The sequence below is a fragment of the Tasmannia lanceolata genome, unplaced genomic scaffold, assembly GCF_043159265.1.
Source record: "Tasmannia lanceolata isolate RefF3 unplaced genomic scaffold, GAP_Taslan_0.1 ptg000008l, whole genome shotgun sequence".
In the NCBI taxonomy this organism is placed as follows: domain Eukaryota; kingdom Viridiplantae; phylum Streptophyta; class Magnoliopsida; order Canellales; family Winteraceae; genus Tasmannia; species Tasmannia lanceolata.
In genome coordinates this window covers 62,228,040-62,246,691 of record NW_027518685.1, presented here as the reverse complement: position 1 = coordinate 62,246,691, position 18,652 = coordinate 62,228,040, and the positions used below count along the sequence as shown (strand labels likewise).

The window sequence follows — 18,652 nt, the reverse complement described above, 5'->3', positions numbered from 1 at the left end:
ATGTGCAAAGAGGTGGCGCTTTCACATCAAATGGAGGCGAGATCAGCTGCACTTCGGGTGATGAAATTCCAAGTGGTACCGAATCCGTTCCAAGTGCTTGTCACTCCTGGGTAAATAGGTATGCAAGTGGGCGATGAACTCCCATGGTGTGTGCGTGAAAATTAAAAGAATGGGGGTAGCTTAGGTGCCTCCCTGGGCATTTTCGTGAAAATTGCGACCATTGGCTCAAACAATTGTATTGCAAGCCTTGGCAACAACAATTTTGCGGCGTTTTCGAGCATTGGCTCCTAGCAATCCCTGTAGAAAAGGCACAATAAGTATATATGTCCTGGAAAGTAAATCTAACACTTGTTTTGTTTTAGCTCGTTTGGAGCATTCGCAACTTGTTAAAAAAAGTTTGCAGCTTGCAAATACCTCTGAAGGCTATATCGGGTAGGATAACCCTAAGAAAGGAGAAAAAATGAAATTAGTTGATTTCAAATTCTTAAAAAATGCCAATTCAGCTATATAGAGCTACAACCTTTTCATTTGATAACAGGTTCTGCTTGAGAGGGATTATCATATTTTTAGAAGTTCTCCCCAGCAGAGTCGCCAGTCTGTGGGAGCCAGGTTTTTCCCTCATTGCGCAGGATGGCGGGGGATCACCACAATCAGGTTTTTTAGAAAAAAAAGGGGGTGTTACTAGATCTGCGCAACTTGTGGACTTGGGACCATAGTCCTAACTTCGTAAGTTAGAGAAACTCAGAGTCGCCGCTTAGGTTAGGGCCTAGGACCCGTGTCTATTCTTCCAAGGAAATGAGTAACGACTCGAATTTCGTTAGAAGAATAAAAATCAGGGGTTCCTTTGCTCTAGGACTAGAACCTTATATTTTGCTCTGTTTGCCTTAAGGCGTGGTCCTTACAGATATCTAGGTAAGGGTTGTGGTTACAATTGGGGAAGGTGTTAAGCACCCCTCTTGCCCGGATTAAACCCGGTCTCTTAACTTAGATTGGCATTTTTGAAGGATTTGAAATAAAAGAATTTGATTTTTTAATTCCCTTGTTAGATTATGCTTAATTCCGAATCTAAATGAAATGAATTTACAAAAGAAATAAAAAATAAGCTGTAATTAACCTGATTTGATATTGTAAGTTGCTTACGGAAGATCTAGATTTTGCAACTTACTCACAACACAGGTTAATTTAAATCAAACGGAAAATGACTGTATAGGAAGAAAAAGTAAGGTAGAGGGATCTATATCATAGATTCTGGGGGCAATTTGAGCACGACCAGTCCTTATGATGTCACCACCTCGTACCTTACTTTGTAAAGAAAATTACAGAAAGCTGTAAATTGTTGGAATTAGTAAAAGGCAGGTAGAGGCGCTTAACACTAAAGACTTGGGGGCTAGATGAGCCGGAAATCTTATGATGAAACCCACCCTACCAGTTTCGTAAATACACAACAGAAAGTAAAGCGATAAAAGCACAAGCAAAGATGAAAAGAAGAGGTGGTTTCTCCGATCCTGATCTTCTGCTATCATCGGAATATCTTAGATACCCCTAAGCTGACCACGATCGGAGTACCCCGCTTCATATCTTTTACAGACTTGCCGAAAAGGAAAAGAAATGAAAACAACGGAGACAAGTAAAGAAATTACATCTTTTAGCTTTGTATCATAAGTTGCTTTCGGCAGAGCCTGATTTCTCAACTTACCTTACTACAGAAAAGTAAATGGATTACTTTTTTTAGTTTTTTTATCGTAAGTTGCTTTCGGTAGAGCCTGATTTCGCAACTTACTTTACGACAGAAAAGTAAATGGATTACATTTTTTACCATTGGAGGGTTGGGCAGCGTAACCACGCTTATTTTGGGGGAGATTGCAGTAGAGTTGGTTCCAGTGAAGTACCAAGGAGTCTGGCTGGAGATGAGCAAGTACAGGCTACTCGGGCTCAGAGATCTTATGAGCATTTTGTCAGACGAATTGACAAGATGAGCACAGAGATAGGACGACTTACTAGGGCTGAGACTCAGAGGGCTACTGATTATTCACTACTGATGGATATCGTAGCAACAGACAGGAGAGAGAAAGCCCAAGAGTATGGCAAGCTATTACAGGCGATATCAGGATCTCGTCCTTTTCAATATTAATCCTCGACTCCTCCCCGTGATCAGCCTCCTTCAAAGATGTGGTGGACTCTCCAATGCATTTTGTGTTAGCAGATGAACTGTAGTTGGTACACCAGAAATGATATACTATAGTGCAGCTAGGATATCCTTCTCCAGTACTTTCTTCCTGCCCAGTTTGGGCTTTTGGACATTGCATTTTTATTTTCTTCATGGATGATCGTTATGCCCGATGTGGGCTTTTATTTTGGTCTGTACAAGCCCAGTATGGGCTCTTATGACTATGTGGATGTTGCCCTAGATGGGCTTGTGGATAGTATGTTTGGATGCCCAATATGGGCTTTATGATATGTGGATGAATATGCCTTGTATGGCATGATTATGAATATATGCCCAGTAAGGGGCTTTTTATGCTTTTATTTTGAATCATGACTCAGAGATTACATGACCTTCTTTATTATTGTGGTGATGAGTTCTTGTTCCTCACACCCATCATTTGTGTATCTCTGTCATGTAGTCTTGATGTGAAGAGGGTGTGTCTCTTACATCATTTATTCATGTATATGGGATCTTTTCTTGTCTCATCTTCATATATACATGATCTTTTGGTTGCCATGGATATGTATTCCTGTGATTGTTTACTATTTTAGTATCCATGTGTTTATTAGACTATTGTTGTTTCAATTTTATAATCCTATGTCTAATAATCATCCATTCTAATGGGTAAGGTGATTAAAAATCATGGGCTTATGTGCTAGAGTCAATTCCATTTAGATTAATCGCACATAATCAGGGGAAGCTTTTCACTTATAAATGTATAATGATCTAGGGTCAAACAACTTAAACTCAAAAGTTATGTTATAGTTCTGAGCATGTTCATGCTCAGGAAGAGACTTCTCTACCCTATGACAAGAAATCCCCAACAAAATGCAACTTGCAAACTTAAATGATTAAGTCATAGATCTGAGCATATCTTTGCTCAGGTAGATACTTATCTGCCTTCAAAAGTTGTAAATAAAACCCAAGTGTTTAAATCATTCACCTTGCATCATTATACCTTGCCATGCCCTCCAACACAGGTTTCACCTAGGGCCTATGACAAATTCAAAGAGGGAGAGCTCAGTGGTTATATATTCATGATAATATAGACCAATGTGGTGTGCTCACATGGTTTATTGCCCCTATTATTGTGCTTAACCCGCAAATCAATTGATAAAAAAAAACTAGCTTATCATGCATTTCCATTGTGGTTTCTCTCTGGTAAGCATTCTTAGAGCTTAAATGTATTATCATGTACAAGGCACATAACTTAGCAAAGCTATTATTCATCATTGACACCCCACTTGTACTTTCACTTGTTTATTCCTACATTTTTGTTGTTGCCAAAAGGGGGAGAACTTTGGGAATTGATTAGGTAGTCTAATTGCATATGCACCATATGTTTTACAGTTATTAATTATATTTGTGCATATAGTGAGGGGGAACTATGCTTTATTGTGTATATCATATCATGTTTATTCATCTATTGGTTGATATCTCCTTCCTCCCTAATCAATATGTTTGCCATCAATAAAAAGGGGGAGAATGTAAGCCCAAGGGTGCACATGGGTTCAATCATTCACCTTACCTTCTTGTTTTGATGCTAGCAAACACAAATTGATTAGCATTGTCAGACTAATGTGTTGCTTTGAGATGTTGTGCTCTACATAGGAATTTAATATGTTATATCGTCATTACACAACTCAACACAACACATGACTTGTGGCTCAAGGATCAAAGGAACCAAGAGCTTACACCTACTTTGGAGTTATCCTCATTTGAAGATGCTCAATTAAAGAAGCGCATCATAAAGATCCCACAAGTTCCTAAGCAAGTGTCGAGAAGAAGCTTGGAGTTGAACAAGTCATTGGTGACACCTCATGCACCTCACAACATGCAGTGAAGATTGGAGGATGTCACAAGAACCAAGACAAGGTCAAGATGTTCACCCAAGCTGAAGAAGTCCAAGAAAGTGCAAAGGAGCCAAGACATTCTAAGAAGACTCAAGGTTCTTATTTTTATAATGTATTTGGAGTCCTCTTGATTTTATATAAAATGCACTTTCAAGAGGTTTTCAAAATAGTTTTTATACTTAACATTTTACATCTTTGAAAACCATCAACACACCCAAAAATATGTTTGAAAACCTTGGACTAGAGCACACAGACCATAGCCCAAAAGCCCCTGAATTTTAAAGTTAAAATGGAATTTCACTCAGGGCCGGTCGACCGCGCCAGGCCATCTCGAATTCTATCGGGCCGGTCGATCGAGGTAAGGTGGGCGACCGCGGATACGTTTCTGTTTCAAACAGAAGCAATCGAGTATGGTGTGGGCGGTCGACCAAAGAAGAGCCCGATAAGGGCGGGCGACCGCCGTGCCTCGGTTGACCGCCGCGACCAGGAAAAGATCCATTGGGGCTTTCGCAGGTTGACTTTTTCAACCCTGTAAATTAAAGTTTTACCCCAAACGGTCATATTTCCTAGTGGGCTATATATACACTATCTAAACCTTTCTACATAACCTTTTGCAAGATCAAATCCCATCTTCTTGAACTTAAATTTTTATATGAAAGGTTAAACCTCTTTGAACTTGTATTTTTACATTATATCAAGAGGATCTCCATAGGCTTTACATTTGTATATATTCCTTGGAGAGTTTGTGAGCTTTGAAAGTTGTAATCAGCATATCAAGAGGCATTAAGAGTTTTTTCATTTTATTTCTTCATTCTATGTTTGAGGGTCTCCGATTTGGCCAGGAAAGAAAGGTAAATCAATTGTACGAGGAAGGTGTCCTCGGAAAGACTTCGTGCAGAAAAGGGTGTGATCTCTTTGAAGAAGGAGTTGGTGTAAGGCTTTGAGATTCGCCATTTGAAGAATCTTACTGGTTAGTGAAGAATCCTAAGGAGAAAAACTTGGAAGAGTGGAGTAGGTCAAGTTGTGACCGAACCACTATAAATCTTGTGCCTTGTGGATGCTTTCTTCTTCTCCTTCTCATTTGCACATTGTTGTGATTGATAATCTCTAACCCAACTTATGTCTATGCTTTAATCGAACAAGGGTTAGTGAATGCATGCTTAAAGTAACATCCAAGCCCTAGCTCTTAATATCTTTATTGATTAATCAAGGGTTAAAATTGTTAAGGCTTAATTTGTAAATTGATTTCAGTAATCCAATTAATTAAGCACCAAATTTTTAAGTAGCCAATTCACCCCCCTCTTGGGTTGTCACCTTGTATTTTAGTATCACATTACATATGATAAGTGCACTTATTTGTAGCCTGATTTCTTCATTTGAGTTTGGGATTTGTCTTATGCTTACATTTTGAGATCATCTCTCATTTGTGATAACATTCCTTAGCCTGTGCCTTAATGCCTTATCATCATAGGCTTTATACTTATCCTGGATGGACACATATTATATCATCATTTCCAATGATAAGTATCTTGTTCTAGAGTTTGAAAAATCTCTAAAACACTTCTTCATAGGATAGTGCTTGAGTTGAACATCCCATTGTCTACGAAGTAGTCTCTTATCATGTGCACTTGAAAGTAAATTTTTTTTTTATCACGATAAGATCCAATGGATATACATTTACATTGATATCAATAGCCATTGTGTATTTTCATGCCTTGCCTAATAGGTTTATCAAAGGGCAATAACAATTGTTTGAGGGAGAGCTAATTTTTTGGGCTGGCAAAGTATCTTCCATAATATCTTTGAGTTTGTCATGCCCCATTGCTCATCAGCTCACTTGTCTGCGAAAGAAAATACAAATTCAGATAATTGGTTCTTCGCAGCTTGGCAAAGGTACTTGTTTCTCTCCATCGTGCCAGATGTAATAAGATAGTAGATGTACATAATTTTCCTCTGTCCAATTTTTCTAGAATATAAGAAGCTTCTCCCAGATCTTTCATAGCAAATGTGTTTGAAAGCCACAACTTTGTACTTGATAGCATTCCTACATCAATCCCAATGAGTAGAATGTCATCTACATAAAGAACAAAGAATGTAACCGCACTCCTACTGACCTTCTTGTAAACACAAGCCTCGTGTACGTTTTGACAGAAACCAAACTCTTTGACTGCTTGATCAAAACGAAGGTTCCAACTACGGGAAGCTTGATTCAATCCATAAATAGATCTCTACAACTTGCACACCTTTTGATTACCCTCTTCAGCACCCTCAAAACCCTCCGGCTGGACCATGTAAATATCTTCCTGAATCTTTCCATTCAAGAAGGCAGTTTCGACGTCCATATGCCAGATTTCGTAATGATAATGTGCAGAGATAGCTAGTAAAATCCTAATGGACTTTAGCATGGCTACTGGTGAGAAGGTTTCCTCATAGTCAATACCAGCCTTTTGACTATATTCCTTCGCCACTAACCTAGCCTTATAGGTCTCCACCTTTCCATCAGGGCCCTTCTTCCTCTTGAAGATCCATTTGCATCCAATGGATTTAATATCCTCAGGTGGATCAACGAGAGTCCAGACCTTATTGGAATACATAGAGTCCATTTCGAATTTCATAGCGTCCATCCAATTTGCCACATCGATGTCTAACATCGCCTCTTTGTAGTTAAGGGGATCTGTATCTTCTATATTTACTTCACCCAAGTAGATGAGTCTATCGGGTTGTCTGACCTCCCTATTACTACGTCGAAGTGTTGGAAAAGGTTTAGTGGGTACTTGCTCAATTTCGTCATATCTCTCTATTGGATTGTCGGGTTGTTCTTCTAAGGCAGTCCTATCCTTCCCGCTCGCATCTTGTGGGACCCGATCCCGCGAGAGAGTCGCGAGCGCGCGATGCGCCACACTCTCTCTTAGTCTCTCGTACCCACGCGAATGGCGTGCACTTTTTATTATTGATTTTAATTACCCAACCAAACAGGCAGCAACCAAGCCATAGGGTGCAGACAAACGTGCAACCCAATACCCATAAGGGCAGGGGTAAGCAGCCGAGCCTAGCAAGGTGTGATTTAATTCATCTTTTCCGTGAACTTGGGATTACTAAGGCAATCCGAATTCCACACAAAAGAGAGTGACAGAGTCGCCACCTAGATGAGGGATCTAGGACCATAATTGACCAGAAATCTAGACTCGTTACCTGGTTACGAGAATGGAAGGTATGGAGAGTTACCACCACATGCACCATTCCTGCCCGATAATCGGTCTTCAATTCCAAAAGTTAACTCTTTTGAATTTCTTTTAAATGGCTCATTTAACTCTATATTAATGTGCGAGCTACATGACATGCATCCTAAGATCTAATTTCAGTGTAATTCCTAGATGTGTATCTTGATTTTCTTAATTTGTTTGAATTCAATCTAAGTGAAAGTTCTCCTAAAATTCTAATTTCATGAAAAGTCCTAAGTGATTTAATTACTTTTAATTTAAGGATTAATGTACAAAACCCCACCACTTATGCATGGAGCCGACTCGTGATTGGTATGCCATCAAGCATCCAAGCTGCCTACGTACCCAAGCCTCACTGGGATCAGAGTCGACGTAGTTCGGTGCACCTGAACTAAGCTACTTATGCCTAACTCATCTAGAACACCGATCTAGACTGGATTGACTGTTTTAACAGTTTAAGAGAAATTATTTAGTTCAAGTTGAAGATTTTATTATCCTAGGACTTCATCTAAGATGCTATATGATCTTATCTAAGTGCAAGTTGTCCCTTAGACTAATGCAGGTTAACCTACATCCTAGGTAACTAGGCTTGTCCTATGGGAAAAAGGGATAAGTAGTGTAACTAGATCTATGACTCAATTGCTAATAATAGCAATCGGTCGTGATTAGGCTGAACTCCCTAACTCTAGGAAAACCTAAAACCTAGAATACAACATGACACAAGTGTTCCTAAATGGGGCTCTAATGGTTCCTATGATGGGAAGCCGTAATCCAACGGTTCCAAAGACATGAAGTGAGCTAGTTCAATTCGCTGAACTTGATGATTTTCGATTTCAAGAATTGTCGATTCCTAAACATCTAAGGAATACCAAAGGCTTTATTGTTCGCAAGTTTCGGCCTCGAATCGCAACCATGGAAGGGAATCATGTTCTCAACCCTTGTATAATTTTAGCACGTAAGTTATAGTATCTTATTGCCTGGCATATTTCTCAGGATTTCCGTGGACAGTGGACCTCGGAGCCAATAACATACTATAATTTACGCACTCCAATTATGCTGGATCGATCGCAATTAGTATACAATTATGGTTACGATCTCGACATCTAAATTATCCTAGCACGCTATTTTACAAAGAAAATCTATTACTCCTAAGATTTCTGTTTCAGATGGCTTAGTGATTGAATACATGATGAAAAGTTAGAGTTCTCTGAAAATTTTCAAGGTGCTTTGAATTAATTTGGATTTTTAAATGAATTTATCACAATTGGATCAGATTAATGATGTTACAAAGAAGCCTATAGCTAATTAAGTTATCCGTTCCAGAAACTTTAGGATATGATGTGTTCTTGAAAAATATATTATGCTTTAATTTTTCATGATTTTAAAGATTGAAATTCGATTTTTAATTGATTTTCCACTTTCGGGTCAGATTCATGACATTACACTAACAAATATAGTAAATTAATTCCAAATCCAACCAAACTTTTATGAGACCTTCTCGAACAAATCGAAAATTATCTGAAAATATTCAGACATTATTTCGATAATTGTCTATTTTTAACAGATATATTCATGTTCTGGTCAGAGCAATTACAAATCAATAAAAATATATTAAAATATGCCCAAAATTTCCGAGAAATTCACAATATGATTATGACTGGTCAGTTCATCTTGCTACCAAATTTCAGCTTCTAAGGAGTTTGTTTAATGATATGTCCTTCATATACATGAAAATCAGTGATTTTATCAAAACAATTCCAGTAAAAATAATAAATAAACTCCAAATCTTTTGAAAATTTTTGTATAATATTTAAACATCAAAAATCTATTGAGGACCAAATTTTAATCAGTTTTGAATTGTTTTGTTATATGAACGATTTTTAGAACCATCAAAATTCTATTTCCGAGTTTTATTTAAACGAAGTTTTGAGCCATCAAGACAAATAAAATCTACAGAAATTTTTAGATTTTTGGGGTTATTTTAACCTCATTAAAACTCAGAAAATATAGCTTCACGAAAAACCCTTTGTTTTAAAACACTCACTTTGTAAACCGATTCAAAAGCCCCTAGATATCTCAATCGATTAAATACCCAATTTTCTCGTATAACGATTCCTTTTTTTACCAAAATTGATAATTAAATAAACTGACCCATCAAAATCATGCATGGTATCTTTTACGAAAATCATGAAGAAAACAAAGAAGAAATGGCCCTAAGCATGCTTTTCTACATTTGATCTTACAAAAATGGAGGAACCTACCGTTGATCGCGCTCCTTGTCTCTAGGTGCGTAAATCCGAGGTATACGCTTTGTTGCACCCTTTTATACGCTCTAGAAAAACCCTTTGATGAAGTTATGAACCGAAGCTATGCGCGAAGACCCGTAGAAAAATGGATGAGGGAGTCAGAGAAATATATGAGAGAGAGAGAGAGATGAGATGGCTGCTATGGATTTAACCCGAGAATGAGAGAGATGAAAGAATTTTTTTTTATGAGGATCAGAGTGAGAGAGGTATATAGAGTGGTTGAGAGAGAGAGAGAGAGAGAGAGAGAGATGAGATCCCCCAAACCGTGAGAATGGGTGAGAGATTTTTTTTTCTTTAGAGAGAGTTAGCTTTCCCATTTTATTAAAAGACCTTTTATTTTGCCAAACGAATTAAGGAAGGTTGCCTCAAATCCCTTATGACCGAATAACTTTCTAGAGTTTTCTTTTTTCTTTTTTTCGAATCACAAAGGTTTCCCACATAAGTTGTCTTCCCAAAATAAAGATAAAAAGTTCCTAACACGGGCTTCTTTGAATTTGCAATAAAGAATGAAATGCCGTGTTCACAAGATACCAAAATAAGGAGACTTGCAGATTTTCCTGATAAAAGGGAATAGGCAACTTCTAAAAGTATCACACCAACCTTTTTAATTTTATAGTTTTGCCATATATTCAAATGAGGGAAGAAATAAAAGTCCACAAACATTACTTTTTTTATTAGAATGAGGTGATGGTTGGCTTTTCCAAAGTGATCAAATAACCTCCTTTTATTAATTCCCAATGAATCGCCTTTGAAAACAACTTCAAAAATTTTAATTCAGTAAGGAAAGAGAGCTCAACAGACCTTGCTTATTATAATGATAAAATCTAGATGGGTCCCACCCTTAGAGACCGAATTCACAAAGATCCTTATCACTTTAATTTCCTCCTTTAACTCAACATGCTTTGGATAGAACAAATCGATTATGGGTAGGCCCCACTCAATGTTGGCCGATTCAGCTTGTATTCCATCCTCTTGTAGATTTCAACAATTAAAGTTAATTCTTTCATATTCAAAACAAAGATAAGTTTGAAAGCATTGGTGGGTCTCATCTATGAACATTTCAACTTTTATATGTAAAGAATCGTTGGTAAGCCCCTCTTGAATTTTGCCTTAGAGGAAATGAAACGAAATTCCAATCCTTAAAATGGTGGGCCCCCTGATCCAAGTTGGCCGAAATTGCATGGAAATCATTAAGAAAATGGTGGGCCTCCTGATCCAATTCACCGAAAGATGATCCAAAACTGTCCATTTGGATGGGCCACATCCCAAATTAATTGTTTCCCCTAAACCATCTTTGTAGAATGATCTCATGCGCTCATTTGATGAGCGACAATGTAATAAGATAGTGTCCCAAAACCATCTTCATAGAATGATCTAAACCGTCCGATTTGTAAGTCACAATGTAAATTGGTTGGGCCCCCCCTAAATTGTGTCCATAGAATGATCTGAAATGTTCATTGCCATACACGAGTCATGCCCCGCAAATTACTTCCTTCTAATGATCTAGACCATCCAAATGATGGGCCAAGCGGTAGATTGATTGTGACCACCTAAATTATTTCTATATAATGATCCTAGCTATCCAATTGGATGATCCTTGTAAAGTGGTGAGTACCTCTTAATGATGATCCTAACTATTCATTTAACGGATGACGGATCACGACATAAGTTGGGCGTGCCCTGCTGAACCATTTCCAAATGATAAGTTATGCCTAAAAATCATTTCCAAGGATTATCCGAATTCTTTAACTTGACGGTCACAACAGAAATTGATTGTCTTCCCAAAAGCTACTCATGGGCTGATCCAAACCATTCATTCGATGGGCTAAAACGTAAACCGGTGCGCCCCCCGCATTGCTTTAGAATTATCCAAACCGTCCATCTCATGAACCTCTTTGTGGAAATAATGAGCCTCACTTGAGTGACCGAATCCCTCTAGAATAATTTTCAGAATTTATTGTTAGTGGGCCCAAACAAGACTAAAACTCCCTTGAAATTTGAACTTTTTCCAATCGAAAATTATGTTAGCTCGCTTGTTCAACCCAAATCACAATTATAGGACCACGAAATTCACACAAACTCCTCTTATTTGGAACTTCATGAACACTCTTTCTCAACACTTGCTGGAAAAGATGGAAAACACGGTGGAAATGATCGAAAAGATCGAGATAATGTAAGAAACGGACACGAAAATAGAAAACACTGGAAAACCAATAGAAAAACACTAACTTCTTTATTGATTAAAGCGGAGCAAAATGGGGGTGTCTACACATCTTGAATCAACTCTTCTTCTAAGAATGCGGCATTCCGGCTCACAAAACAGTTTTGCTCACCAGAGTTATAAAACATGTAACCCTTTGTTTCCTTAGGATATCCAATAAAGAGACACCTATTGGTTCGGGCCTCCAACTTTTCAACACCTATCTTTTTAACATGGGCAGGACAACCCCATATACTCATATGATTCAGTGCGGGTTTTCTGCCCATTCATATCTCATAAATTGCAAACCGAATTTTTGAATTTTCAGCTGAAATTTTGTAACAATATTTTTTTATATAGAAAAAGACATTTTCTCTAAATTTCGGACCGAAATTTCGAAGGCCGAATTTCAAAATTTCGATTTCAGTCCCCACCGAAATTCAAAATTTCGGATTTCGGCCGAAAAACCATGGTTAGTATTGTGAGACCAGATCCCGCGAGAGGGGTGGGGCGCGAGCCGCCACGCTCTCTCTTGGTCTCTCATACCCACGCGATTGGCGTGTGCTTCTTAGTATTGGTTTTAATTCATCTTTTATGTGAACTTTGGATCACTAAGGCAATCTGAATTCCACACAAAAGAGACTGACAGAGTCGCCACCTAGATGTGGGATTTAGGACCCATAATTAACCAGAAATCTAGACTCGCTACCTGGTTATAAGAATGGAAGGTATAAGTAGTTATCCACCACATGCACCATTCCTGCCCGATAATCGGTCTTCAATTCCAAAAGCTAACTCTTTTAAATTTATTTTAAATGGCTCATTCAACTCTTAGTTAATGTGCTAGCTATGTGACATGCATCCTATGATCTAATTTCAATGTGAATCCTAAATGTGTATTTTGATTTCTTAATTTGTTTGAATTCAATCTAAGTGAAAGTTCTCATAGAATTCTAATTTCAGGGAAAGTCCTAAGTGATTTAATTAAGAATTTACAAGAAAATTAATATACAAAACCCCACAATTTGTTGTGGAGCCGACTCGCGGTTGGTATGCCATCAGACATCCAAGCTGCCTACGTACCCAAGCCTCACTGGGATCAGAGTCGACGTAGTTCGGTGCACCTAAGCTAAGCTACTTATGCGTAACTCAACTAAGACACCGACCTAGACGGGATTTCATCTAAGATGCTATATGATTCTTATCTAAATGCAAGTTGTTCCTTAGACTAATGTAGGTTAGCCTACATCCTAGTTAAGCTTGTCCTATGAAAAAATTGGGTGACTAGTGTAACTAGACCTAGGGCACGGTTGCTATCCATAGCAAACGTACGTGATGAGGCTGGACTCCTAACTCTAGGATTCCTAAAACCTAAGACTCCCTAAAACTTAGGACAAGACACGACACCAGTGTTCCTAAATTGGGCTTTAAGGGTTCTTATGACAGAAACCGTAATCCAACGGTTCCAAAAGACACGAGATGAATCAATTTCAGTTCTTGAAGTTAATGAATTTCATATTTCAAGGATTTTCAGTTTTTGGACATTTTAAGGATTACCAATGGTTCTAGGGTTCACCAATTTCGGCCCAGAATAACATCCACGGAAGGGAATCGTGCACTCTTTCCTTGTGCAATTTAATACTTAAGTTATAGCATCTTATTGCCTGGCATATCTCAGGATTTCCGTGGACAGTAACCTCGGAGCCAACAACATGCTATAGCTTAAATATTCAAATTGTCAAAGATCGGTTGCAATTGGGATACGATTATGGATGCGCTGGCCATTTTTCCAGGGAAATCTAAAAAATCCTAAAATTTCTGTTTCGATGGATTAAGGAATTAATATGTGACAGAATTTTAAGGTTCTTTAGAAGCTTTGTGATGATTTTTAATTAATTTCGGATTTTCAATGAATTTTATCAGTTTTATACCATAAGAGTGATTTTACAAGTGAAATTGTTGCAAACGAATTCGAAATGAGTTGAAACTTCTACAGCAGCAAGATGGGAATGCATGTAGCTTACTGGAAGAGTTTTGCAGATTTTTACATTAAGTTCATATTTAATTTTGAATTAACAATAATAAGACTAGATTGCAAAAATAACACAGCAACTACTATAAATAGAAATCTAAATTCATTGAAATTTTTACATTAACAAGATATAAGTAAAAATAGCATTCTGTGAGATTTTCATGAATTTTAAAAACTATTTATTATCAATTTCAAATTTTTCAATTTTCAGACTAGATTATGAATTAACACTACATCCCATATGAAACAAGATCCAAATCATTTGAAACTTTTACAGCAGTACGAAATATGAAATATAAGACTACTACAAAAATTTTGTGAATTTTAATTCTGATTTGATGTCAGTAACAATTCTCCCAAAATCTGATAAGTTTCAAAGAAAGCATAAAATAATATACCAAACAAAATCCAAAAATTCTCAAAAATTCATGGTAGAATTTATCAGTATCATATTATTGTTTCACGAAATTTCATTATTTTTGGAATCTTTTTAGTATATATTTTATTTTTCTTCGTCGAAAAGATATTTTTAAAGAGTTTTCTATTTTTAAAACACGATTTTCGAGAAAATTGCGACTCCGGAAAATATCCTCCAACCTTATTCTGATGTGATGAACACAATAAAAATTTTAAATTCCAAAAAATAGATCATCCTGAGATGGCTATTTTTTCGAATTTCGTAATTTCTCAGCCATTATTTTAAATAAAATTCTACTCTTCACTCAAATTCTAAAAAACCGTTGATCCAATGTCCGATCCGATCCGATAGTTATTTTACTCTATTTAGATAGATCATTCTATTAAATTTTGAGACCAAACGGAATTGAAACAGTCATGCAGATCATGATTTTAAGCACACACATTTAATATTAAATTAAATTCATTTAAATGCGTAAAAATCATGCAAAAATCTAAAAAAATACCAAACAATTCTGAAAAATCCGACAACAGTGTACCAACCTGTGATGGAGTTCCTCGCCGAATCCGAGAGCCGAAAAGTCCGAGAAAGCCTGCCGACGCTGCGATCCGACCCGCTTCCTTCTTCTTTCTTTTCTTTTTTTTTATATTCTTTACCACTGTGAGAATGCCGTTCCTCTGTTGGGTGTGGAATATAGAGAATGGGAGATATAAAGAGTGAGCTGAGAGTGATTGAAAGCAAGAGAGAGTGAGTGACATGGAAGAGAGAAATAGAGAGAGAGAGAGAGGGAGAGATAGAAAAAAAACAGAGTGTCTCAACACTCTGTTTTTTACGTTTTTTTCTTTTTCTTTTTTTTTTAGAAACTGAGAAAAAGAGAGAGATATGGAGAGTTAGATAGAGAGAGAGAGAGAGAGAGAATGAGAATGAGAAAAAAAACAGAGTATACGATACTCTGTTTTTTTTTCTCGTTCTTTTTTCCTTTTCTTTTTTTTAGAATAAGTGATGTTGATGAAGGTGGTTAGAGGGAGAGATGAAGGGGAACCTTGAGAGAAAGGGAGTGAGAAAACAGAGTGAGGGTGAGGGAGGGCTGCTGCCGTGAGTGAGGAAGGGTGGAGAGACCGAGAGTGGTGGCTGCTGTGTGGAACAGAAATAGAGAGTATGCGAGGGAAAGAGAGAGATGGTGAGAGGGATGGAGAGTGGAACGGATGTTGATGGTGAAGGCTTGAGGAAGATCAGAGAGAAGCTGAGGAAACGATCCTTTGTTTTTTTTTTTTTGAACTCCACCCTCTTGGTTTTCCCCATCGGGTTGTATATCGAATTCCCTCCTCATTTTCTTTCTTTTTTTTTATCATATAACCTTCCTCAAAATCCCAAAAAAAAGAAATCCCAACCTCCTCCACAGCAACTTTCTTTGTATAATATATATTGCCTTTTTTTTTTTAGGTGGAGATAGCCGATCGTTACTATTCTTCTCTTTTTATTATAGAACCTTGCTAAAATCCAACAAGAGAAATACCAACCTCTTTCCCAGCAACCCTCTTTATATTAATATACACTCTCCTTCTTCTTTCTATTATGTTATATAAAAAAATGATATGGAGATCAACTTGGGTATAGAAAGGAACCGAACCAAGAGCATATTCACGTGATTAAAAAAAAAAACTTATTTACCTTAAATGGCGAAACTACCCTTCATGCCACATTCGACCAAGGCCCTCTCGAATTGGTTTCTTCGAAGCGATCCCAACTGTCCAAATGATTGGGCCATAGTATAAGTTGGTTGCGCCTCCTAAATTTTTCCCATTGGATGATCTAAAACTGTCCATTTGGATGGGCCACATCCCAAGCTAATTGTTTCCTCTAAACCATCTTTGTAGAATGATCTCAACCGTCCGATTTGCAAGTCACAATATGAATTGGTTGGGCCCCCCCGAACTATTCCCAAAGATTGATCTGAACCGTTCACTTTGACAGGCCATGGCATGGATAACTTGTATCCTCCAAATATCACCTCCGTGGGATGATCCAAACTATTAATTTATAAAGCTGTGGCTCAAAAATCATTTCCAAGGATTATCCAAATAGTTTCATTTGATAATCACAACAAAAATTGGTTGCTAACACGACCTCCCTGAGATCTTGACTATTCCCTTGATGGGCATCTTTATGCACTGGATCGAAGTAGGTTCAAAACTCATTTTTCAATAAAACAATGCGCGGGCCCCCTGTTTGATCCAAATCTAAACAAATGCTCAATGCGGGCCCACCAAACGGGTCCAAATTCTCCCTTGCTCGGATTCTCGTGAATAACCCTTCTCAACACTTAGCGGACAAATGTGAAACACGGCAGAAATGATCGAAAAGATCGATAAAATATAAGAGGTGGACACGGGAATGGAGAACACTGAAAAATCGATAACAAAACACTAACTTCTTTGTTGATTAAAGCGGAGCAAAATGGGGGTGTCTACAAGTATGGGTTTGATAAACTAACTTATGTATGGGTTTGATGGAATTGTTATATCCATATTTTGGGTGTATGGGTTTGTTAGTGCATTATTGTATCTCTTTTTAATGGATGGATTTTATGGAACTGTGTATATGTTGTTAAATGCTCTTTTTGGTTGGATGGGTTTTATGGATCTAAGTAAACATTTTTTATCTATCATATGTTGTTGCAACTATGTATGTATTGTTTATGTGGTACCAGGTAATGGCGAAGGATAAGTTTTATGTGGTTTTCAAGGGATGACAAGTGGGCATATTCAACAATTGGGCAAACTATCACCTTCAAGTGAACAGGATAGTGGAGCATCTTATCGCTCCTATGCCACAAGGAAGGAGGTAGAAGCAGCCTTAAATGCATATGATGAGCGCCATGAGGAGCATTTGAAAGACAAGCGTGAAGAGGACATCCACAGTGTTCCTTGGTTTTTTGGGTTAGTCATTGGTGTGGGGTTAGTACCTATGAAAGTAGCATTTTAGACATTTTTTCCACTTGTTTATGAGGTATGTTGACTCATATTATGGTTTTATATGCAGATTGGGCATTAAAATGGTTGTTGATGCCAAAATTACTACTAGTAAGGTACACAGCCTCCCTGACCTCAAAGATGACGTGCTGAACATTGATGGTTTCGCCAATGGTGAGCTCATTGATGCTTATGTGTACATGCAAGGGCATCAGAAGGAAGCTGAGGCGTTCCTTTCTCTTGACAAGATGGACCGAGTGGAAATGTTGGGGCGCATTCTGCGCCGTTTGGCTATGTGATGTTTATCTATTTTTTGTTGAACCGTTTATATATGAACTATGTGATGTTTATCTATATTTTTGGTGTATGAGTTAGGTGGAAATGTTATAACTTATGTTTAATTTCTGTACTGAACACCGTAATCCTCAAGTTTCCTACATATTTTCCCTTGCTTTCTGTTGGTGGATCATACTAGTGTTGTTTATGTGGTAGCAGGTAATGCCCAAGAGGAGGAAAAATATGTTTAATATAAGTTTCTGCATATTTTTCCTTACTTTTTGGGCAAGTGAACAGTGAGAAAACAAGTTTCCTACATATTTTTCCTCGCTTTTTGGGCAAGTGAACAGCGAGAAAGCGAGGGAAAATCACAATTTCTTTTCCTTTCCTTTCCATTTTGCCACGTCAGATTCCTTTCCTTTCTTTTCCTTTGCTGCAGCGGGAAAACAAGTGAACAGAGCCTATGAGAAAACAAAAGACAGGGATTATAATGGATTAATCGAAACCTACGAACCGTAAACTTTTCCCTTGTCCTCTCAATCAAGACAATACACTTCTCCTTACAAGAGAAATCACTAAAAAAGAAAATCCTCTTAATCTCTCCTACAGGGAACAAAAGACCAAGAAAAATAACGTCTCTTCTCGTCTCCTTTTCATCTTCAGCCTCCCAGTTAGTCGTAGGTGAAGAAGAGATTTGATATCCTTTATAAGCCGAAAAGAGCCATCCATTTCTTATTTTGGCTTCCTACCGAAATTCTAAACCTAGGAAACCTAGTTTTGTTAGGAAATATCTAGGATGCGAGAAACAAGGCAACTCCCAAAATTAATAATGATAATTTGAATAGTGGACTCATAAATTTAGGAATTTTTTGGGTGCCTCTAAAAAATCTTTGCAAATAATATTATATACGCATGGTTTCTAGATTAAATATGATTATTAAAAAATAAGCATAATGAAAGTCTTAAAAATTATATATTTATTGGCTTCCTAGGGATCTTAATGTTTCATTTGCAAACAAGATTATATTAAAGTAATTCTATTTGCAAATAAAAACTCATTTTGTTGGTATCCAAAGAAGGCCTTAAGCTCATGATTCGTGTTGTTTCTATTTTTACCATATAGAATATTAGCCATAAAAGAACATATATTATTCCTCAAATGGATCCC

The 18,652-nt window shown here is 37.4% G+C and overlaps 1 protein-coding gene across 1 annotated transcript; it reads left to right on the top strand.

Annotated features, from left to right (window-relative positions):
- Positions 1-16,958: 16,958 nt before the first annotated feature.
- LOC143883753 (uncharacterized) lies at positions 16,959-17,641 on the top strand. Its single transcript, XM_077387072.1, has 2 exons — positions 16,959-17,193; positions 17,279-17,641. Exons 1-2 carry the CDS (start codon positions 16,985-16,987, stop codon positions 17,505-17,507), a joined length of 438 nt encoding a protein of 145 aa, XP_077243187.1. The 5' UTR covers positions 16,959-16,984; the 3' UTR covers positions 17,508-17,641.
- Positions 17,642-18,652: the final 1,011 nt, after the last annotated feature.